A 24,111-nucleotide genomic window follows, 5' to 3' on the forward strand; every position below is an offset into this window, starting at 1 on the left:
AGGTGAACCATCAGGTCCAAGCGGCTGAAGATTACGGGAGTGTCTTAAACACAAAGTATCTACACCTAAATATTGCGAAATGTGGTCACTACTGTCTTTTATAGCCCCTTCTATATCAACGAGGTGAGACAACCATCAAAGAACCAAGTCAAAAGCCGCCGCTCTTCGCCCACAAGCAATAAGACAATACTAGTTGCTATCCTTATATTATAAGGTGAACAATGGGGTCCATGCGACTGGAGATGACGGGAGTGTACAAAGGATAAACAGATAGGTGGTGTTACCACCATATATATATATTTCGCAAAGAAATCAAAGAAACCGAATGAAGTAGAACGATCACGTGATTTGACTGTATTTTTGTTTGTTTCTTGTTAAAAAGAAACACTAAATTTGATATTAATAAACAAAATACAAGTATGCCTACATGTTGTATAATATACCTTTATCACTATGTAAATGGTTTTCAATAAAAAATAAACATGTCTATACTTGTAGGTTGTTGTTTTATTAAACTTGTCGGCCTTTTGTCTTTTCGGCCTATTGGATGTCGGCCTTTTAGCTGTCGGCTTTTTGTCTTGTCGGCCTTTTGTCCGTGGCGGCCTTGTGTCCATGTCGGCCTTTTGTCCGGATCCCGTTTTAATGTTACATATAATTTTCTGACAGTTTGGCATGGCTGTTCATCGTTTGGTCACATTTCATTGATTTGATCTGGCAATACCTTAACACAGACCAAATTCTGAATCTACTTTTATAACATGCTGCTAGTCACTCGATGTTTAAAAATCTCGTCTCACAGTTAAAACCCACATATTTTCATCATGTCTGTGTAAGTCTCTGGGTTTATCATGTTATCAGCTAGACTAGCTATTTTTGAAATGATAGATAGAAGCTATAAAGAGTTGTAGTTAAGTTATAGATCTAGAATCTCTATCATAGAGTCAGAGAATTCTCATAGAGTCTATGAGAATTCTCTGACTCTAGAAACTAGAATCTAGTTTTTTAGTAAAAGTAAAGGGTAATCTATCGTTTTGGGTACGTAAAATCGCCTGCGACTAGAGGAGCTTACACTTTTCGGACACACATAGCGAAAAAACGCAACGTAAAAATTCCATGCGGTCTCATTCAGTAACCGCTTAACATAGAAAACAAAAAAAAGTATCATATCTATCCGCAACCATTCTACTTTAATAATGTGTGTGTCATTTTGTATTCATACGCATAGAACTTAAGCTATTCTTGTTATAGTGACTGGGGGGTCTTAACGTGTGTTCGAACACATGTAATACAGTTTTACATGTGTTCGGACACCTTTACCCGTCATCGGACATAGCACTTTTTGTTCATTTAGAATAATTTAAAGTCAATTTAATGAATAAAAACATATATTATATGCATTTATATTGTGTTATTGATTGTTTGTGAGGTAATTTTAATAGTATAAAACCTTTTTCCCACACTCCCAAAGTTCATCCCATTCAGCCATTGCGGCTCGCGCAGTACGCTGCTAAGCCAGCCAGGTCACATGATTCCCCCTCCTCTTTCGCATTCCACTGCCTTCTTGACCTTATTTTGACCCTTTCCCTTCAATAACCAGCCCCTTTTATGCTCTAAATTCTTATTTAATAATATTTTTGTGTTGCTGTCCGATCCCATGTAAGGTCAAAAAAGTTAGCGAACACCCCTTTTTTATTGTTCAAGCACGAAAAAACCCATTAACCTTGACATTTACGATGCTCCATACATATATAGAAGCTATTTATAGTGTAACCTTTTAGCTAAGCATTGATTGGTTCAAGTTTTGCCCCTAAGTCCAACCCTAGGTCACTTCATCCGGCTGGTGTAAAAATAGAAATGTGCGTACCATGCAACGTTAAAAAATTTCTAAAAATAATTCTTGAGAAAGGAAACGGAAGTACTTGACACGGAAGTGTTCATAAATCAACAGTTTACGTGCAGGCGCCGTGGTTTCGCGTGAGACATGCTAATTAAAGTTTCTATGAGCCAAAAACCGACGAAGTGTTCGGTCCTACGTAATTTTTGGTGTGTGTCCGAAAAGTGTAAACTCCTCTAGTAATGTGAAAAACAGGTGACTCCTTAAATTTTAATAATTATTTCACATTTTGAGGAGGATTTGTGTTTTGAAAAATACAAAAATGTTTCCTTGTTTCATTTATGTACCTGTTTTCAAACAATTGAATTAAAACTTTTCAATAATAAATGAATACTATCGATGTTTCCAACAGATGCAACCATGCTCATTTACTATAGCAGCCATCTTGTTTAAGTTCTTTCTTTGTTAACTTATAGCGCGAGATCAGGGGAAGGCAACTCTATTTTACAAATGGCTGCTGTTTATATAGCAAATCCTGCTCGCAAACACTGCTGTTAAAAGTTAATTTCTTGCCTATATTGATATATTTAGCTATTGATTTAGGTTATTTATTCATTTATCTATAATATTTGACACAAATATATCAAAATATACTTCTATTAAAGCCTTGACAATGAGGTAACTTTTTCGTACATTACTAGCCGTGGGCGATTTTACGTACCCAAAACGATAGATTACCAAGTAAAGGCCTAACTTTAACTTTTTAGTGTAAGTAAAGTACTGTAGCGAGGCTCACTAACTTATAAATTTCGTTATTTTTCGACTTATACATTACTAATGAAAACTAAAGATCAATCTTAAATCTATCAAATACTTAATAATTTGTTGATGATAAACTCATTTGGAGCTTAATTAGTTATATGGCCTATGGTATGAACTTCTCTGACAGAGCGAATGTTGAGCGCACATGCAAAATGTGCGTTATTTTTTTTTTTCTTCTGTTGAACGTAATTTGATTTTATAGGCCTATCAGTCCAAATACAAAAAAAAAATAATAATTGTATAAAATAGCTCATTATAGGCTTCAGTCAACAGCTCACGGGCTTGAACACTAATATCTCGCATCATGCATTGTAGTTTGCTTTAATAAAAGCAATATAGGCCTTTAACATATGAATTTACAATGACCCCAAATCCGTTTTTCCTCTTGCTGGGTTTGGGGAGGGGAGGGGGATGACACGCTCATAAGCAATGGTCTTGCTATGACGTGTGCTATACACCTACACTATTCACATCTAAACCAAAGTCAAAGTGAACTCACAGTGACCCTAGCTAGACCGTGTCTGTATTTTTCGCACGCTGACGAGAAAACGTGAGCGGGCGATCAATGGAGCAACGATGTTTATAATTGGAGTGTTTAAAAACCTTAATCTAGATAAGATATATAATCTATAAAAATCAATTAAAAAAAAACACCTATGCAAATAAATCAATAATCAAAACTGAACATTAAACTTTGTTAAATGCTCTTTACTTCTCGCAATAGGATAGCTTAGATTGGTTCCAATACAGCAACTGATCAAGAATTGGGAGGCACGACGTTCTCCACTCGGCCACGACGTCTTACGAGAATTTCTAAATAGTTAATGATTTTGTTTATAGAGCTTAATAGAGGATATTTAGATATAACTAAACAACACAAGAACTAATGCTAGCATATCCGCATAACTAATTACAATAAAACACAACAAAATACTAGCAAATCCACAAGAAAAATCAAATAAACATAAAAGGTATAATTTTAATACAGGTTGTACAAGTGTGTAACAAACTTAATGCCGAGTCAGAATAGTGGCCATGGCTATAGGGACCCTGGTCCTAATATTGGCCGCGGCTGTTAGGACCTGGGTTGGAATAGCCACTTCCCTGAATAATAGACATCCATATTTAGGCACTAATTTTGAGGTTTTAGTTTATTTTAAACTAAATTACTTAATTTAATATTCATTGTCACTCACAGCTATGACACGACACACCCTTCCATAACAACCCATGTTATATCACTCTTGCGTTTGAGGCCACAGCAAACCAAGAATCAGCTCGACTTTTTAATTGACTTTGCACCAGAGTTCCTCACTAGTGATCAACCAAATAGGGGTCACATGGTTTTTTAAATTAAAAAAAATTATTTGTGATATGAGCATCCGCCTTATAAAAAAACAGCTCACAATATTTGCTTTTTTCATAGACTGATAAAACTGAAAATGCTTTACTTACTTGCTTATTTTTGTACTTACACCATTGATATTTTTAAAGTTATATCAATTTTAATGAAACCAACTTTTGAATTTAGCCTTCATTCACCAAACCAAATTTTAAAAAGCTTTTCTGGCAAATATATAACCCTGCCACCTATGTTTTGTTTTATAATGTGAAAACCCCACTATTTTGTGCGTGGCAAACATTTTAAACAGTAATTCTAAGAAGGTCACTGGAACTGAGACAAAAAATCGTCGGAAGTAATACATCTGGTGTGTATGCCATATGGTTGTTAGCAACAGGTCATGCACCCAGGCTAGCGAGCAATGCTAGATCTAGTGCATAATACTACTACTAGTTAGTTAAAACTTAAAACTTAGTAATATTAGGTACTGAAGACAGTGTTGGTAGAGTTAGAGTCAGTATTATGAGTAGAGTATATGCTCACTAAATCTATAAGGCTAATTTACTCAATTTTCAAATTTAACATGATCACTGAATAATAGACATCCATAGGCTTATTTATTTATTATTTAGAAAATCTTCCAGTAGGTCTAGTGTCAGCAATTATCTGGTAATGTTTGTTGACTTTTGTAAACATTAGAAACTGAACTGGTAAACTAAACCATGGTTTATTTGACGATTGAAATATGATTAAGTTGTTAGGACTAACTAAATTAATTATAACGAGCTGACCCATGGCGTAGCATACGCTGCTATTTAGTTGAAAGCAGCCATCCATGACGACAGTTTACAGAAGATAATGAAAATATCAAGCACAACTTGTTACCTCCCATTCAGTTTCAAATAGTTAAAAACTAAGTTATCTGCTCCTAAGAGCTGTCACTAATTCGACCTGGCTCTATGATTGTAAACATTCAGCGCAAATCACAGCTCAACAGATTGGTGGGGGGTGGGGGTGATAGCAGTATGGTCTGTTGCGCATGCGTGGAGAGCATGTTTTAGATGTTTTAGCTTAATTTTAAGTTTAATCGACATAAGAAAAAAAAATAGATCTAGATCTAGTATATCTGAATAATTAGATCTAAATAATAATAATAAAGTCAAGTGTAGGCCTAGTACTTTTTTTAGTAGCCTAATTAATTTAATGTTTTTTCTAGAAACACAGAAGTAAAAACTTGCATAGGATTTGTGCAAACAATAAGATCTAGGCCTAGTACAAATGATTAAAAAAATAGTAAAAATGACTAGAACAGCAGCAATAATTAGTAAAACACAGCTCATAAGTTGTAATAATTTTTTTTTCAAATTTCATACAATGTTTTGTTCAAATTATAGATTCTGTTGGATATTATTACCTTCATTGTTTGTGAAGATTGTTTATTATGCTTAACATTTTAAATTTTAATACATTCAATCATATAACACCAGAATTTTTTTATGCTCATGCATTACAGAAATGACAAGCAAGCTGTGGAGTGTTGTATACAGGATGGTGATTTATCTAAACTGCTTCGGCTACCACAGAATTTAGATGACTTTTCAGAGGCCTGTATTATTAAAAGTGTTGATTGGATTCTTCAGTAAGTAATATCTCATTTTTGAATATATTTTTGAAATTTACCTGATTTGTAAGTCCCAGTTTTATTTCTTGCGTTTAAATTTGTTTAATTAAAATGCACCAAGCAGTCGAAATAGTTTAATTATTTCTCTTATTATATCGGCGTGCATTTAAAGATTTTGTTCTCCAGGTTGAATGAGCAGCAGATAGAAGAGGGAACTAAAGACTTGCAGGAAGCTGATATTGAAGCTGGGGTACCCTGGGCTCAACACAGTGTCAAGTCCCCTTTCACCAACAGAAAATGCTTCATCTTGTATCCCTTTTTCACAAACATTTTGTTTACCTTGTACCCCATTTGATTTAATACACACTTTCAGAATGTTTTAGTTATGTTGTTTTTAGATTCATGCACTGTTTAAATGTAAAAAAATATTATATTTATTGATTTTTTCTGTGGTGTTTTTGTCACCATTAATTTCTTTAACTAATCCAAGAAATGGAATGATGAGTAGAAAGTTCAGTCCCCAGTTCTTGCAAGAAGAAGTCAGAGCCATGTCCTTTGACAGTGTTTTGGTAAGAATCAAACTCTAAATATGTGGCTGTATAGTTCAACTATGTCTAATCAAAGTGTAAAGAATGCTGTTGATTTGTTTAACTTTGCTACAAATCCATTATATCAAAATCTTTGTCCTCTAGATTTTGATCCAGTACTTACAGTTCCTTCTGATGTGGTCATCTGTTCAGGAAGATGACCAGCCCATCCCTTCACTAGAACAGGTATTGTAAGAAATTTTCCCCCCTTTTCTGGTGCTTATACTTATTTGTGAGTAAGGTTTAAAACATACTTTAAAAAAAAATTATGGTGGATGAAAAGTGGAGTAACCTTTTTAAACTGAACAAAATGTGCTTAAAGCATAAGGGAGATTGGCTAACATGTACAAGGGATTGAGTGGCTAACATGTACAAGGGATTGAGTGGCTAACATGTACAAGGGATTGAGTGGCTAACATGTATAAGGGATTGAATGGCTAACATGTACAAGGGATTGAGTGGCTAACATGTATAAGGGATTGAATGGCTAACATGTACAAGGGATTGAGTCGTTAATACACACACACAAGCCTGAGAAGCCAACACATAATGCAGGTGGCTAAAACAATGTAACCCCTCATAATCATAATTTTCTTATTGGTAAAAATAAAGGTCATCATTGCTATGCATGCATGGACACAATGTTTTAACCATTAACTGTAACACAATCCACCTGTTTCCACTCATCCAACATGGCAATACCATTGTATTTTTCCTCTGATTCACACAGGTTATACATTGGCTGAATGCGCTCATTGACAGCCATTTTCAGCAGCTCAAGTTGGCGGAGGATGCTGATGAGGTTATTGTATCTCTACATCAACAGATCACTCACATGGTAGGTTGACTGCCACTTGATACCCTACCAGTACCTAATGTCAATGATTAAACTAGATTTTTACCATGTTAGTGTAGTTATACTTATCTAAATTAATGCTTTAACTGTAAAACATCTAATAAACTGATTGATCACTTATATTAAGATTGTAATTACATATTGATTATTTTTACAGGCCCATTGGCAACAAGAGTGTAAAGCTTTACAAGGAATGTTAGCAGAGCTGAACAGAAAATTTGAAGAACAGCAGAAAAGCACAAAGATCGGAGATTATTGTATAGAAGTTATTTCGTTTTGAATGGTTTTAAATTTGCATTTATTTCTCAATTACATTACATGTCATCATGTCGTATTCTTCTGTGTAGTGTTTTTTTTTTAAATTCTAATATTCTTTGTCTGTGAGTTACTAAAGTGTTAGGTCTATGATCTAGTGCTGTACAATGTTTAAACAGAACAATTGTTCCTCCGACTAAGTTCTAGTTACAGGCAGTCTTTAGGTTTGTGTAATACATTTTAATACGCCACAATAGTTTTTAATTCTTACTAATTACTAAAATGGGACGGGAGTGGCCTAGCGGTAGAGAGCTGGACTGCTAACCCGTAAGTCTCGAGTTCGAATCCGGGTTCAAGTCAGTAGACCGTCCCTGAGTCCACCCAACTCTAATGGGTACCTAACTCACGTTAGGGAAAGTAAAGGCGGCTGGGCATAGTGCTGACCACACTATCCCTTCATATGCTGAGGTCACAGAAACAAGTGAACTCTACTTCACTTGCCCCATAGACCGTCAGGTTTGAAAGGGAAACTTTACTTACTTTTAATTACTAAAAGGCCTATTGTTGCCTGGTGAAAAAGGATAATGGGTAATGTGTTTTTTCTAGGTGAAAATAATTAACAAAAAACTGAGTATGGTTCTGGTAAACAGTTGAAATAAAATAAATTTTAACAAATGGAAATTTAGAGAAAACCGATGGGTAAAGGAAATAGATTTACTTTTAAGGTAATTGGTTGGTTGTTTGAATAGTGACCAACGGTCCTCACCTTGTTGCATGGTGGTGATGTGTACTTTTGTATGCCTATATAAGACAGTGATATTGTGTACAGTTGTATACCAATACTTTTAGCAGATAGTATTGTGCGAAGTAACCAACCCACAACAATTTTAGTCCTCTAACTAATTTCAACAGCAATTTTGTACATCATCAATACCATAATTGGCATGCTATTTTAGATTTTAAAAAACATTTGTGTAAGTAACATTTCAGCTTGGATCACCAGCAAAAAGTCTTGAGAGACAAGATTGTTCCTGGTACTCAAGTGTCTGATCAATATCTTACGTTTAGAGAACGCCACTTCACAAGTTTTGCAACTTTCAGTATTAAGTCAATAATGAAACTAACAATTCATTGTGTACATGTAAAAAATGTCAAGTTTCAGAGAAACCTTAGCTGCGAATTCTACATTGTGTACTTGTTGGTAGTCAGCCATTATATTACTAATGATAGGGAGATTCACCAGAAAAGTTTCATCTTTGGATATGATGACAAAATATCACCATGTTTGTGCAAAGTGTTTGTACAAAATATGTTTGTACAAAATAACATGTTTGTACAAAAGAACATTTTTGTACAAAATATCAGGTTTGTACAAAATATCAACATTTTTGTACAAAATATCGTTTGTACAAAATATGTTTGTACAAAATATCACCATGTTTGTACAAAATATCACCATGTTTGTACAAAATATCACAATGTTTATACAAAATATCACCATGTTTGTCTAGATGTTTGGAAAGTTGTAGACAGTGAGATTTGAGGAGATGCTGCTATATTACAGCATGTCACTTGTAATCTGTAACTGTCAGAAGAGATCTCAGAATAAATTGTAACGGTTGTGTGAATTAGAGAAAATAATAAACTTAACGTACATGCACGATTACGAGGACAAAGTAACAGTGATAGTCATCCGCTTGGGGGTCCTACACGTTTGTCTGTCGGAAAGTGGATTTGTAAGATCAGAGAATAAAAGGATAAAAAATTTGTACAATGCCAAAATTTGCCACCCACTTGTTACACATTGTCACAAGATTTTGCCGTCCCCCTGAACCATCCAAATATTCTCAATACACATTTTTGTTCGATCCCCCCTCCCCCCTCCCCCCCACTTCCTATTCCCCACCCCGCTGTTCCCCTAGGAACATACCGTCATCAAGATAACAGGAGCAACAACATGTATATTATTATTTATTCTCTATGGGAAGCGCGACAACTCTATTAAAATTATCGACAGCATCAACCAAGCTTGGTTACCTCCCCTTACGAAAGAATAATTTCTCAATATGTGATGGGGGTATTTCACGCCCCCCCCCCCTTTCCCATCAACTGTCAATATAGAACGCAATATTAAAATTAAATATGAAATATATATTTTAACCATCGTAAATCATTAGTAAATTGGTAGAGAGGGAGGGGGGGAAGTGGAATGACTATGAGGTAAAAAACAATAAAAAAAATTAGCTCACTAGTTAGATCCATGTCGTATCTAACACAATACATTATGTATGTTTTATTGGTGAGTTGTTTAAAAACCATACTTGTCTGAATATTCTAAAAGAAATTTCCACTTTAATTATAGATATATCAATAATAATACATATCTATCAGTTTCTATTTTATATACAAAAGCCAACACATCTATCTTTTGTGTCTGCCTGTCGGTCTGTATGTCTATCTATCCGTCTATCGATCTATATTCAATTATATATATATATATATATATATATATATATATATATATATATATATATATATATATATATATATATATATATATATATATATATATATATATATATATATATGTAACCAATGAAGTAAACACTTTTGTCTTCTACTCAATGGTAGGTTCGATCTTTTATTGACAAATAACATCAAACTAAAACGAAAAACCCAACAGACCTCCAAAGTCTGTAGAGAAATAAACAATAAATAACAATTAATCCTCACAATCATCTAGTCTTTCACTTCAACAACCTATTAACCTAACAACTTACATTCATACTCCACATCCCAAAGTATCAACTAACAACGCACAACATACACCATTCATACACACCATTCACAATATATCCACTAACAATGACAGCTAAACACAATCTTACTCACCCCTAAGTCCGGTAAACAGTAAACACGTCGGTACTGGTTCCTTCTATCTTGGTCTGGATTTACAACTAGTACCACGACCAAAGTCTAGTCTCCCGTCTCTCGTGTAGCTTCTGGTTAAAAGGGCCGGTCTTGTGTCGATGTCCGTATATATACGCTACCACTAGAATCTAAGAATGTTCCTGAAGGTCAGGTCATACCCTAGCTGTAAAAGTGTCAGTTCGTCTTCCCCGTAGGTTACCTGTTCCTGCTATTCCTGGCCTATTGTCACGCTCCGGTCAGTTTCGGAGAGTTTATCGTGTCGTAAACTGTCAGCCGTCCTGTAGTCCGCGAGCATGCCTTTGTGTTCAATTTAACAGCTTGTCCAGTACAATGCTGTCAGCGATCGTCTTTCTGGGGGCCACAGCAATTATGGTCACTCTGGCCACGCCCGGTCGACACGTGGGTATAGGTGATACGTCGCGTCGCGCTGTCCCCACCCCTAAAACAGCAGGGCCACTGTTGTCGTAACTTATCCTAGTTACATCCTCCCCCTCCCACTTTCTTCGGTGACCACACCGAAGCCCAAACATCCCATCAAAATTATCTACAAAAACAATTATCAATTACATCCTTTCATATCTCATGACATACAATATAATAAAGAAAACCTTGGACAATTTCCTACCATATTAGTCTCTTACTTTCATCCTTCCTTCACACATATTCTCGTCTAACACACACAGACGAAATTCCTTGATGTTTCGAACACTGCTTAACCCTTTAAACGAGTTAGATTTTGTATTTGAAATGTCCCATTCCTCCCCTCCATTTTTCTAATGTGTTAGCTAATAGATCGGCTATTTTACCTAGCTGTTCTACTACATCCTCAACCTGACAGGCCTTTTCTTTACCGGCATTTATTTTACACCCATGTGAACGGTTTGAATTCCTACTCATCTTTTCCCTATACCATGGTTTTCGTAAAGCCTTTTTATTCCTAGCTCTATTGTCCCCTGAATGCACTGCTTAAGTGGACATTTTCTCACACTACACTCTATCTTATCTACAACTACTCTAATAGTACCTTGAACGTGATGGGCGCTATTCACCACTTGATTAGCGACCCTATCCCTAGTATCTCCACTGACTAGTTCCTCTTTCCTACTTCTAGACCTATCCCTAATTTCATGACTGTTCAGTTTTAGGTCGCTACCTGCGCGAGCCATCCTATCATTTCTGTCGTTTAGCTTCCTCTGCCATTGTGACACGCCCTGATACCTGACCCTAGCATCAACTTGCCGGTCATAACCCTGGTTCCTCCAGTTGTGTCGGCATTGTCTAGTGGTGTGTCCAGGTACTGAGCAAATCAAACAATGTGGTCTGCCATCTCCGACCACTAGCGGTGGTACCCTGGTCACCACAGGCCGTTCCAGGCGATTGACCCCCGTATCAGTAGCGTTCCCTCTTTCTACACCTGCTTCTATACGTGTTAGCCTGTGCTCTAATGACTGCCATGTATTGAAAAGCTTGGGCAACATGGACTCTACAGGACTACGGACATCGGCATTTGTCTCATGTTGCTGGTTATCTGAAGGCCTCGGTGAATCTATCAACTCGGTAGTCATGACGTCATCATACCACCGCAAGGCCATGTTTCGTATATCAATGAATCGTAGAAGAGGGTTTCTATGTACTTCTTCTCTAAGCTGCCGCGTCAACGTACGGTTAGCTAGGCCCTCTATAAACTGATCCCTTAATAAAGTAGCATCCACTGACGGTAGCTTTAACTGAACAGAGTCGAATGCTTTCTTTAACCTATGTGAAAACTCCCTCACCCCTTCACCGGGATTTTGTTTACATGCACAAAATATCTGCATTAACTGTGCACCCGACCTATTGTCCCCAAACGTCGCGGCGATCAACTCAAGTACCGCCTCTGGATCTTTCTGTACCTGTATGTCATGACATCGAATTTCAGCCCTAACCAATTCTCCGACACTTCTAAGTATTAGTCGAAGTTTCTCCTCTTTTGTCATCGGTCGACACGCCCATACTTGTTTTATTTCTTCACAAAAATCTAAACAGCGGTCCCTGTCCCCATAAAATGTGTCTACTTCGTATTCTCCAGCTCCAACCATAACATAAGTATATGCCATTTTTTCAATCTAACATAGCAGCTAAAAATAACATCTATGTACTAAATCAGTCTAACAATAACACACATTGGTATTACTAATTAACTAATTACTTGCTTGCATTTGCCTCCTGAAATGTCACTTATAACTGTTGAAAGTTCCTGTTCCTGAAAAAGTAAACCAATACACGTCTAACGTTCAAATACTCCAAGAAATAATGCAATCACCTCTGCTACAGTCCTAATACTCCACGAAATTGTTCTAGATTTGGCACGGTTAATTAATTGAAAAACTCGCTCTGGGTCCCAGGAATCAAGAATATCATCACACAAAGTTCAAACTTCTAAATCTTGGGGAAATAAAACAATCCACTAGTACAGTTCAGTCACCACTGTATGCCTGTGTTGATACTCCACGATTGATGACAGTGAACTTTGTGCACGTCCAACATGCACGGGTCCTAACACAACCTCGCCGTCGGTCTTGTCCGCTCCTCCGGTAGGCTTAGGGTGCCCTCGTCAGGTAGGCTCAGGGTTTCCTCGTCAGGAAGGCCTAGGGTGCCTCCGTAAGGTAGGCCTAGGGTGTTCTCGTCAGGTAGGCCTAGGTTGCCCTCGACCGTTGACTCAGCGAACAATGGATGCCGTTAAAGGCTAGTCTTGTTGGGTTTTACTGCTCGCAGCGCCAAATGTAACCAATGAAGTAAACACTTTTGTCTTCTACTCAATGGTAGGTTCGATCTTTTATTGACAAATAACATCAAACTAAAACGAAAAACCCAACAGACCTCCAAAGTCTGTAGAGAAATAAACAATAAATAACAATTAATCCTCACAATCATCTAGTCTTTCACTTCAACAACCTATTAACCTAACAACTTACATTCATACTCCACATCCCAAAGTATCAACTAACAACGCACAACATACACCATTCATACACACCATTCACAATATATCCACTAACAATGACAGCTAAACACAATCTTACTCACCCCTAAGTCCGGTAAACAGTAAACACGTCGGTACTGGTTCCTTCTATCTTGGTCTGGATTTACAACTAGTACCACGACCAAAGTCTAGTCTCCCGTCTCTCGTGTAGCTTCTGGTTAAAAGGGCCGGTCTTGTGTCGATGTCCGTATATATACGCTACCACTAGAATCTAAGAATGTTCCTGAAGGTCAGGTCATACCCTAGCTGTAAAAGTGTCAGTTCGTCTTCCCCGTAGGTTACCTGTTCCTGCTATTCCTGGCCTATTGTCACGCTCCGGTCAGTTTCGGAGAGTTTATCGTGTCGTAAACTGTCAGCCGTCCTGTAGTCCGCGAGCATGCCTTTGTGTTCAATTTAACAGCTTGTCCAGTACAATGCTGTCAGCGATCGTCTTTCTGGGGGCCACAGCAATTATGGTCACTCTGGCCACGCCCGGTCGACACGTGGGTATAGGTGATACGTCGCGTCGCGCTGTCCCCACCCCTAAAACAGCAGGGCCACTGTTGTCGTAACTTACCCTAGTTACATATATATATATGTAGTTTTGTCAGTTATCTGGAAAATAAATTCCTATTTTATAGTTTGAGGAAAGTGATAACAGTGAAGAAATTTTCCCTTAACTTATACAAGTATAACTGGGGAAGGTATGGGGAGAATTGTGACACACCTCTGAAGGCGGTTCTGTCAGCCCCACCCCAGAGCATTGTTTTCTCGTTCCGCCACTGCCCCGAAGGATGAAGAACTTTCTGGACAACCTAAAACAATCAGGGGAGGGTAACACAACAATCCAGGTGTTTCTGTAGCCGTCATAAACCTTATAGGAGGTTGTTTGATAAACCTTATAGGAGGTTGTCTGATAAACCTTATAGGAGGTTGTCTGATAAACCTTATAGGAGGTTGTCTGATAAACCTTATAGGAGGTTGTCTGATAAACCTTATAGGAGGTTGTCTGATAAACCTTATAGGAGGTTGTATGATAAACCTTATAGGAGGTTGTCTGATAAACCTTATAGGATGATGTTTGATAAACCTTATAGGAGGTTGTATGATAAACCTTATAGGAGGTTGTCTGATAAACCTTATAGGAGGTTGTATGATAAACCTTATAGGAGGTTGTATGATAAACCTTATAGGAGGTTGTCTGATAAACCTTATAGGAGGTTGTCTGATAAACCTTATAGGAGGTTGTATGATAAACCTTATAGGAGGTTGTCTGATAAACTTTATATGAGGTTTTCTGATAAACCTTATAGGAGGTTGCCTGCTAAACTTTATAGGAGGTTGTCTGATAAACCTTATAAGAGGTTGTCTGATAAACCTTATAGGAGGTTGCCTGCTAAACTTTATAGGAGGTTGTCTGATAAACCTTATAAGAGGTTGTCTGATAAACCTTATAGGAGGTGGTCTGATAAACCTTATAGGAAGTTGTCTGATAAACCTTATAGGAGGTTGTCTGAAAAACCTTATAGGAGGTTGTCTGATAAACCTTATAGGAGGTTGTCTGAAAAACCTTATAGGAGGTTGTCTGATAAACCTTATAGGAGGTTGTCTGATCAACCTTATCGGAGGTTGTCTGAAAAACCTTATAGGAGCTTTTCTTAGGGACTTTGGGACTAACTGATCTGTTTGACACGTCTTAGCTATAACTATTAGTAATCATAACTATCATCGTTTATATATAATTTTTTAACTAAAAAAAACAACAACAAACTACCATTGGCATTTATTTTGAGAACCGCTAAGGCAGACTACGATCATCACTAACATAAAAATTAGCGTCTCTTGTTTGATCAGTAATACTGTACTACTGTAATGATCGGCCATTGCTTTTGAAAACCTCTAAATACGCAAAAAGTTAATGGCTGTTTGTGTACACAGTGGAGACTTTGATTCTACATCGCAGGCTTTGTTGTAGGGTTTAATTCATCAGTCTAGGCTGGCATAGCATGCTTCAGTCTAACCCCAGGCAGATGAGATGGGTCAGCGCTTGCGTTAAGTTTGTACAATACTCGTAAATAAGGATTCGATCTAGATCTATCTCATACAACTGCAGAAGTTACATTTTTGAATACAAATTATAATATTTAATAATTGGAATTTAGTGATTTAAAACCATGTTTTATGATGAAATATTAATTTAATGGTATTGAAATTTTGAAAAAAAACAAAACAACAACGATTTGAACTAAAAGTAAGTGTAATTTGACAACTTATATACGCAAAGAAAATGCGTTTACAAACAATACTTGTGTGTTTATTATTCAGCTGTTTTATATCGTGTTGCTCCGGAGAGCCGGTGGAGGCAAGTTTTTCTGTGTTAGACATCACGGAGGTGAGTACTGTAACCATGGGAGACAACTTATACACGAGAGAGAACTTGGGTAGTGAAGTTATAAGAACCAGCGATGTTTTAACGTCAAATTTAGAAGTATTGACGGATGTGGTTCAAGGCTTGGATTTGCGAAGTGTTGAAGAAATTGCCGAGGTGACTCCAGGAAATAGTTGGTCACCGATTGCACTTTTGTCTAAATCAAGTGTCACTACTCTGCCCGAATCAAGTGCCACAAGTATATCTGAATCAAGTGCCATAATACTGCCTGTATCAAGTTCAACAACTCTAACTGAATCAAGTTCTGTAATACTGCCTGAATCAAGTGCCATAATACTGTTTAAATCAAGTCCCACAACTCTGCCTGAATCAAGTTCCAAAACTCTGCCTGAATCAAGTTCCAAAACTCTGCCTGAATCAAGTTCCAAAACTCCGCCTGAATCAAGTCCCACAACTCTGCCTGAATCAAGTGCCACAACTCTGCCTGAATCAAGTTCCACAACTCTGCCTGAATCAAATTCCACAACTCTGCCCGAATCAAGTTCCACAACTCTGCCCGAATCAAGTTCCAAAACTCTGCCTGAATCAAGTTCTAAAACTCTGCCTGAATCAAGTTCCACAACTCTGCCCGAATCAAGTTCCAAAACTCTGCCTGAATCAAGTTCCAAAACTACAATACCACTACAACATCAAACGGAAACAACCCCAACATCACCTCACCAAAATTTGATGCCCATTGCAACAACACCACCCAGTTGCGAGCCCTCCCCTAAAGATGTTCAACCCACCATCCCGACACCTGATGACCCATACACTCTCCCAGAATCCAACACCAGCGACGCCGCGAACCACACCAAAACCATTCAAATCACCGATTGCTGCAACTGTGACTCAATCAACTACCAAACAGAAGTCGTGATAACTCCTTGGATATCATTCTTTCCGTGTACTTGTGAGCGTCCTGCGTGTGACACATACGGCGTGTGTTGCCCGGATGTACCAGGATTTCCGACTTCCGACTACCCGGAAGTAAACACAGACTTGACATTGCTTGGATGCGATGATACGTCTAAAGAGAGGTCAGTCTTGTACATCTGGTCATGCTCAGGCAGCTACGGCAAAAACGACTCGTTCGCCAACTGTGTCATAGACTTTCCTTGGCGGGAGGTCAAGGCTGACCTCGTGACTCGGGTACTGGATACGTCTACGAACATTGTCTACAGAAACACAGACTGCGCTCTTTGTAATGGGGTTCCTGAAGCTAACGTAAGGAAATGTTTAACTATAACATTTAGCCTAGTTTTAGAGCATCTAATATTGACATATTATGAAGCATGTGAACCAACCTCTCTCTTTTTCTTACACATATCCTTATACGCAGAGTTTCTTTCAGGCATCCCTTCGCCCCCCCCCCCCCTCTAGAATGTCCCCCCTAAAGAAATAGAATTTATATAGAAAATAAATACTTTTATCCCCCCCCCCCAGAAAAATTTAGTCCGCCTATTCGAAAATTTCAAGTCCACCCCCTCACCCCGCAGTAAAAAAAAGTCCGAAAGAGACACTGCTTATATGGAGGGATTCCATATAAACTAGTAATAATGTCTCCTTCCTAGTTAACTAGTAAGTAAAATACCATTTCTAGCCTAGTGGTCCATGGGTAGATGAAGTAGAGTTCATGTTTCTTGACCTCGGCATATGGAAGGGATAATAAGGTCAGCACTATGCCCAGCCGCCGTTACTTCCCCGAAGGTGAATTAAGTACCTATCGGAGCTAGGTGGACTCAGGGACGTTCCACTGACTTGATCCCGGATTCGAACTCAAGAATTTCAGGGTAACAGTCTAGCGCTCTACCGCTCGGTCACGCCGTCCCACTTTATAATCCTGCAAAGGAGATTTTTAAAATACTATTGTTAGCTACATAGGCTACGTACGCCCCTGTCAATGAATCCTTCCAGTATTAACCTTAATTTTTTCCCTGCATTGCACTAGTACCGGAAATAATATTCTCAAAAAAAAAACTGCAACGGAAATAGAAATATGCGATATGCCTAAATTTCACTTCAATGATCCAAAAATATTTATAACTTTTTAATTTGGCACTCAATTAAAAAAAAAACTCATTGACTTTTTTGTTTGAATTAAACAACTGTTTAATAATGATTTTCCTAATTTAAGTTGCAATAACACTTGTTCCACATTACCTGCTCAGCTGGTGAAGTTCAAGGTCAGTCTGAAATGTGTCAACTACTTTCAAGTCTACGCCGCAACAACCCAAGAAGAGTTGCTGCGGCTGGCGTTCCAGCCAATCTCAGGATGTCAGGTGGAGCAGAGTTTACCTAACCCCACAAATGTGACCTCCTGCGACAGCAGATTTTTCAGGTAACTCTTTATCAAGCTTTGATTGTATTTGATTGTAATCTATAGCGTAGACAGGAATCTCTCTTAAATAAACCGGGAGTGATCTCCCCTAAACTTTCTCGAATATTCTTATATAAAACAACAGGGGATGGTAACTGGGGATATAGTTATGATTTTTAATCCATTTTAAATACTTAAACTTTTAAAAATAGAATAGAATCTCATAAAAAAAACATTGCGCACCAAGCAAACGCCGAATAAAAACGCGTATAATAGTGCGCAATATTATTAGTACTTTAAAAATTTACATTAGTTTTTTGAGAAATCGGAAGTAGCGTAAATTACTACTTCCAGTCAACGGAAATTACTCAAAATTTAACAGAAGGTAGAGAATTAGATCTTTTACTTACATGTGAAATTTCATTTATCTATCTGAAATAGTACTCAAGTTATAGGCTTTTGAAAAATTCAAAGTAGGAAAAGTACCACTTCCGGTTATCGGAAATCGCTCAAAAGTTGATACGGATCTACGATTTTGATAAAATACTTATATATGAAATTTCATCAACCTAGCTGTAACGGTACTCAAGTTATCGTGTTTACACACAGACAGACAGACAGACAGACAGACACACACACACACAGACATACGGACAAGATTGCAAAATTATGTTTTTCCGTATCAGTGAGGTGTAAAACGTCGAGATTTGTAAAAATCTCGATTTTTTTTTTTTGCACGATTACAATACTTTCTCTATACTACGTATATACGAGAAAGTAAAAACGTACAGTTGTAGTTTTTTTTGACATTGAAAGTTTTGAAATTTCAAACGGTATTAAAAAAGTAGTATTTTAGTTTTTGTGACATTCAAAGTTTTGTAATACCATACGATTAAAAAAAAGGAGTATTGTAGTTTTTATTAAAGATCAAAATTTTGAAATTGCTTGCATAAATCGACACGAGCGCATTGTAGTCAATAGCTTTAACCTAAATATAAGACAACTATCATTTTCGGATCAGTGAGTATGTGTGTGGGGGTGGGGTTGGTGTAAGACCCTCTCACCCCCCCCCCCCCCATACACCTCAAATATGCCACCCCATTGCCAATATTAACTGAACCTTGCTACCATTGTACTGATCAGTGCTGAGATGATAGACACATGTGACGACAGCTCTAACGTGAGCGAATACATCCGTACATCCTGTCAGGAGCTCAAGGGCTACGTGTACAGAGTGTACTCTCAAGCCACTCAACTCCTGTACAAAAACATGTTCTGCGCCATCTGTAATGAGGTGAGGAAAATATTACATTTTCAGATTTCTCTTAAATCGTTGCGAAGACGAAATAAGGCATCTTGTTAGTAAATGCGATTTAAGTTTAATTATTAGGTGAGTGTAAAATAAATATTGTCTTTTGAGCAATATTACTTTTACTTTACTTTTAATAACTAGTAATTCTAAAAGGTAAAAATATAAAAATAAAATAAAAATTATATATTGATTTAAAAATAAAATACTCTTTAGAAGGGTTCAAGATTATGCAGCTAATTAAATTTTGAAATCACGAATAGGTTATTTTGTGAGTATCTTGTGCTAATGTCAAAGTCGGATAAACTTGAATATAAAAGCATAAGGCCAACGGTATAAAAACAGTAGATCGTATCATACTACTATTACTAAGATTATATTCTGAACTCCCAAAATATTATCCATCTGGCATTTAAACATATTTTCTAGGATGTTTCTCCAGATGTATCCATGGATGCCACCGGCGGATCACCACATAATCCAATATTTGTGCCAGGAACGAGCATTATCTTACCCTTCTCGTTTCTGTTTGACTTCGGCCAGTCCGGTGTGTTTGTTGAAGACGATCCGCTGTACAAGTTCAGCAATTGTTCGGCTGGTTACTGGCCAGCACCGGGCGTGAGTAGAATTCTGATCAAATACCTAGTAGTGAGGTGTTGTGTGAAAGTATTTATGTGCCTGTATGTGTTCGTTGAAAGGGACGGCGTGGCCTAAGCGATAGAGTGCTAGCACTGGTTGTGAGTAGAATTCTGATATTGATGAATGAAATACCTAGATTCTAGTAGTGAATTGTTGTATGAAAATATGTATGTGCTTGTGTGTTCGTTGAAAGGGACGGCGTGGCCTAATCCGCAGAGTGCGGTTGTGAGTAAAATTATGATATTGATAAAATACCTGGAGTGAATTGTAGTACTACAACATTTAAAAAAAATGTGCTTAAATATGTTCATTGGAAGGGACGGCGTGGCCTAAGCGGTAGAGCGCTCGAGTTGGAATCCGTGATGGAGTCAGTAGATCGTCTCTCAGTCTACCCAGCCTTGATGGGTACCTAACTTATGGTAGGGAAAGTAAAGGTGGCTGGGCTGGGGGGCAAAGTGCTGACCACACCTTCCCTTCATATGCCGTGGTCAAGAAAAATATGAACTCTTCTTTATCAGCCCTTAGGATAGCTTGGTCTAAAGAGGATTCTTTACTTTATGTTTTCGTTGGCGATTGTGTATATGGCCGTGTAAACACTGAGAGGTTATGATGTTTTTGTGTATCTGGGTATGCAAGTCTGTCTTGTGTCGGTATACATATGATCTGATTGGGTGAGGATATGATTCTGTAAGGATATGCAGGCGTGTTTATTTAAATATTGAGCTAAACAAGACGTTAAAGCACAGTTTTAAGCACAGCTTCATCGTGTATAAGTTTCAAATATTTCACAACAGAGTCGCTGCCTGCCCGTCCTATGCTATCCGGGTAAAATACTAGTCAACGGAAATTGCGTCACAGCGCTGGACGAGATTAGAGGATTAGCCTACAAGCTGCGGTTAATGCTTACTTCAGTATGGAGTCAAACTTCTACAGTTTTACCTCGTACATTGTTACCAGCTTTATGTGCCCAGGTAGTTTTTTTTTATACATCCTTATCTTGCATAGTGTGTTTTTTAAATACATTATTATAAATTGAATTAGTACAATTGTGCACACACACAAAAAATAATAATAATAAAAAAAACAAAAACAAACTAATAAACAAAAACAGACTATTTATTGACTAAAAAGTATCACACATAAATTATTGAAGATATGTTTGTATCACTTTAACGGTTTTTGGGGCTGAAAAGTATTTGAAAATTTAAAAACAAAATTATCTTACTTATTGGTTAGAAATCGCCTTCAAACAAATGACAGATTTACAAGTTTTATAAGTCTTTTCATAATAACATGATTCAGTTTGTAATTAAAACAGATATAAATTTTCAAAAGAACCTCACGCATATTTGATTAAGAACATTAGAACTACAGCAAATAAAATGTATAATCAACACATTGTCTTTAATATCAAATCAGAATCCGGTGGATTTACTGAATTAATCTCAGGTCTAGTCTTGAACTATGATTCTTAGACTTAATTCATCTGTTTTTCTAAGTAGAACAAATCGAGGATTATACCGTATTCCAAACAGAAAAAAAAATGTTAGAAAGTTAAATAGTACGACTATATCGCTTACAAAAATAATTAACAACAATATCTGTGTTTTGGGACTTTTTGTGGCTAAGTTTTAAAAAAACGTAGCTTTAGGATCCTTATCATGTTGAGAATGTTTATTTCAGATTTTTAACTCGGTTTAGGTATCCTCATTCGCAGGTGCAGACGTGGTTAAACTATCTAAGCAAAGATTATGACTGCAGCATTGGGTATTTACTGGACACTCTGACGTCACCAGCGGGCAACGTCACGCTCTGGATGGACTGTTTGGTCATTGCCAGACGAGATCTGACACGTGATCATGTCGACCAATCGCTGTTGGAGATTTTTGTAAACACGTCTTTTACCGTAAAACTGTCATCAGGATTGAGCCTGACTTTAAAAAGTAGCGTGTGGTATTTGGAGCCGGACGTAACCTTCGACCTTTATGCCAGGGAACATGTCAAATGTTCCAACGGGAACCTCATCTCATCGGACAGTTCCCTCAATCCTCTGACCGTGTCTAGTACACTCACGTGCGGTTACTTGAGTTTCGACCAATCATATTTCAGCTTTGAAGGTCACCTGACGACCTTACCGCAGAGTGTCAGAGTTACTTTGGATCTAAACGTGGTCACTCTCACCTTCACAGAGGTCAATGACCTGAATATGATGCAGGTAAACGAGGACGAATTGAACGTGTGTCGTGAGCTGTTGGATAAAACACTACAAAGACAGGGAGAAGAACACAGGCGACACAAGATGGAACAGTTTCTTGCTAGTATACAACAGCAGACGTTCGGTCTGTATGTTCTGACCTTGACCTGTCTGGGTGTGTCCATGCTGTGTCTGGTGCTGACCTTGGTGACCTACATCAGGTTTCCTGTGCTGAGGACAGTTGCTGGGAGAAGTAACATGTGCTTGTGTGCAAGTTTGTTGTTGGCCCAAGCTTCGTTGTTGGCTAGTTCACATTTGTAAGTTGTTGGCAAGTTCACATTTGTAAGTTGTTGGAAAGTTCACATTTGTAAGTTGTTGGCCCAAGCTTCGTTGTTGGCTAGTTCACATTTGTAAGTTGTTGGCAAGTTTACATGTGTAGGTTGTTGGCTCAAGCTTCGTTGTTGGCAAGTTCACATTTGTAAGTTGTTGGCTCAAGCTTATGTTGTTGTCAAGTTCACATTTGTAAGTTGTTGGCTCAAGCTTATGTTGTTGGCAAGTTCACATTTGTAAGTTGTTGGCTCAAGCTTATGTTGTTGGCAAGTTCACATTTGTAAGTTGTTGGCTCAAGCTTATGTTGTTGGCAAGTTCACATTTGTAAGTTGTTGGCTCAAGCTTATGTTGTTGGCAAGTTCACATTTGTAAGTTGTTGGCTCAAGCTTATGTTGTTGGCAAGTTCACATGTGTAAGTTGTTGTCTAGTTTGCATTTGTGAGTTGTTAGCAAGGTCAATTTTGTTGGCATGTTCACACTTATAACATGTTGGCAAGTTCATATTTGTAAGTTTTTGGTAAGCTACCATTTGTAATCTTATATTTCTTCTTAATTAATTATCAATTGTAAACATCAATTGTTATATATTATTTTGCAAATTCTCTGGTCTACTTTCATGTGTAATTGTTAACGTCACTTGTTAATTAAAATTTGATAAAAGTTAAAAAAAAAGAACCAACCTTTTAACGTTCAATGAAAATACAATATTTAACTAATAAATGAAACGCATTTACGCATTCTTAGTTTTTTAATTTTAGTTAATAGTTATTTCCATGTTTTCGGTCTATATGCGTGTAATCTAGATCTATCACGTTCCATTACATACCTGGTACAATGCTCGCTTATGTACCACCTTCCATTACACACCTGATAAAATACTCACTCCTCTACCACCTTCCATTACAGACCTGGTCCAAACTTCCTGTGCTCACTCCTCGGCGTGCTGACCCACTTCTGCTGGCTGTGGATGTTCGCCTGGAGCTTCCTCTGTAGTCTGCACATGTTCCTGGTCTTTACCGCCAAGACCCGACCCGTCTGCTCGACTGACAGGTCCCAGCTTCTGTATCTGATCAAACAGGTCGCCGCGTCAGTTCTTGTCCCTGCTCTTGTCATCGTCACCGTGATGGTCGCATCCCAAGTGACTTCGGCGGGGAAGATGATTGGCTATGGCGAGAAGAAATGTTACCTAGATACGCCTCTACTTGTTGGTAAGCCATGATGATTTTTATTGAAAAATAAAGTCCTTAATAGGGTAGAGATAAATGATTTTTTTTTTAAAACTCAAAAATACATTTTCATATAGGCTAGAGAAGACTAATAACACCCCTGACACAAATTTAATTGTTGATTGCTTTTTATTTAGCGAAATCAAACGCGTTTAACGATACTCAAATAATTTTGGTAAATTTACGACCAACGCTTTTATTGTTTTCTATTATATTTAAAAATAGTTTATTTTTATTTCAATTTTGTTTTCATTTAAAAATTTACTACAATGTACGTTTTTAACAAGTGTTTTAAAAAATTGACATTAGAGATATCCCTGATTGGGCCTCTAGCGGCCATAACTCTGGCCAACATCACATTTTTCGCCGTGACCGTCAGACGTATTGAGCAGGTGAAGAAACTCCAGGTGACAGATT

The 24,111-nt window shown here is 37.6% G+C and overlaps 2 protein-coding genes across 2 annotated transcripts; both read left to right on the top strand.

Annotated features, from left to right (window-relative positions):
• Positions 1–716: 716 nt before the first annotated feature.
• Positions 717–7,396, top strand: LOC131948317 (nucleolar protein 11-like). Its single transcript, XM_059309892.1, has 7 exons — positions 717–829; positions 5,512–5,637; positions 5,806–5,928; positions 6,110–6,188; positions 6,312–6,392; positions 6,937–7,044; positions 7,220–7,396. Exons 1-7 carry the CDS (start codon positions 822–824, stop codon positions 7,340–7,342), a joined length of 648 nt encoding a protein of 215 aa, XP_059165875.1. The 5' UTR covers positions 717–821; the 3' UTR covers positions 7,343–7,396.
• A 4,415-nt stretch (positions 7,397–11,811) lies between these two features.
• LOC131948314 (uncharacterized) lies at positions 11,812–14,911 on the top strand. The gene is made up of 2 exons (XM_059309888.1): positions 11,812–11,912; positions 14,131–14,911. Exons 1-2 carry the CDS (start codon positions 11,812–11,814, stop codon positions 14,909–14,911), a joined length of 882 nt encoding a protein of 293 aa, XP_059165871.1.
• The last annotated feature ends 9,200 nt before the right edge of the window (positions 14,912–24,111 follow it).

The sequence above is a fragment of the Physella acuta genome, unplaced genomic scaffold, assembly GCF_028476545.2.
Source record: "Physella acuta isolate Inbredline_101_S28 unplaced genomic scaffold, ASM2847654v3 ptg000638l, whole genome shotgun sequence".
Taxonomy (NCBI): domain Eukaryota; kingdom Metazoa; phylum Mollusca; class Gastropoda; family Physidae; genus Physella; species Physella acuta.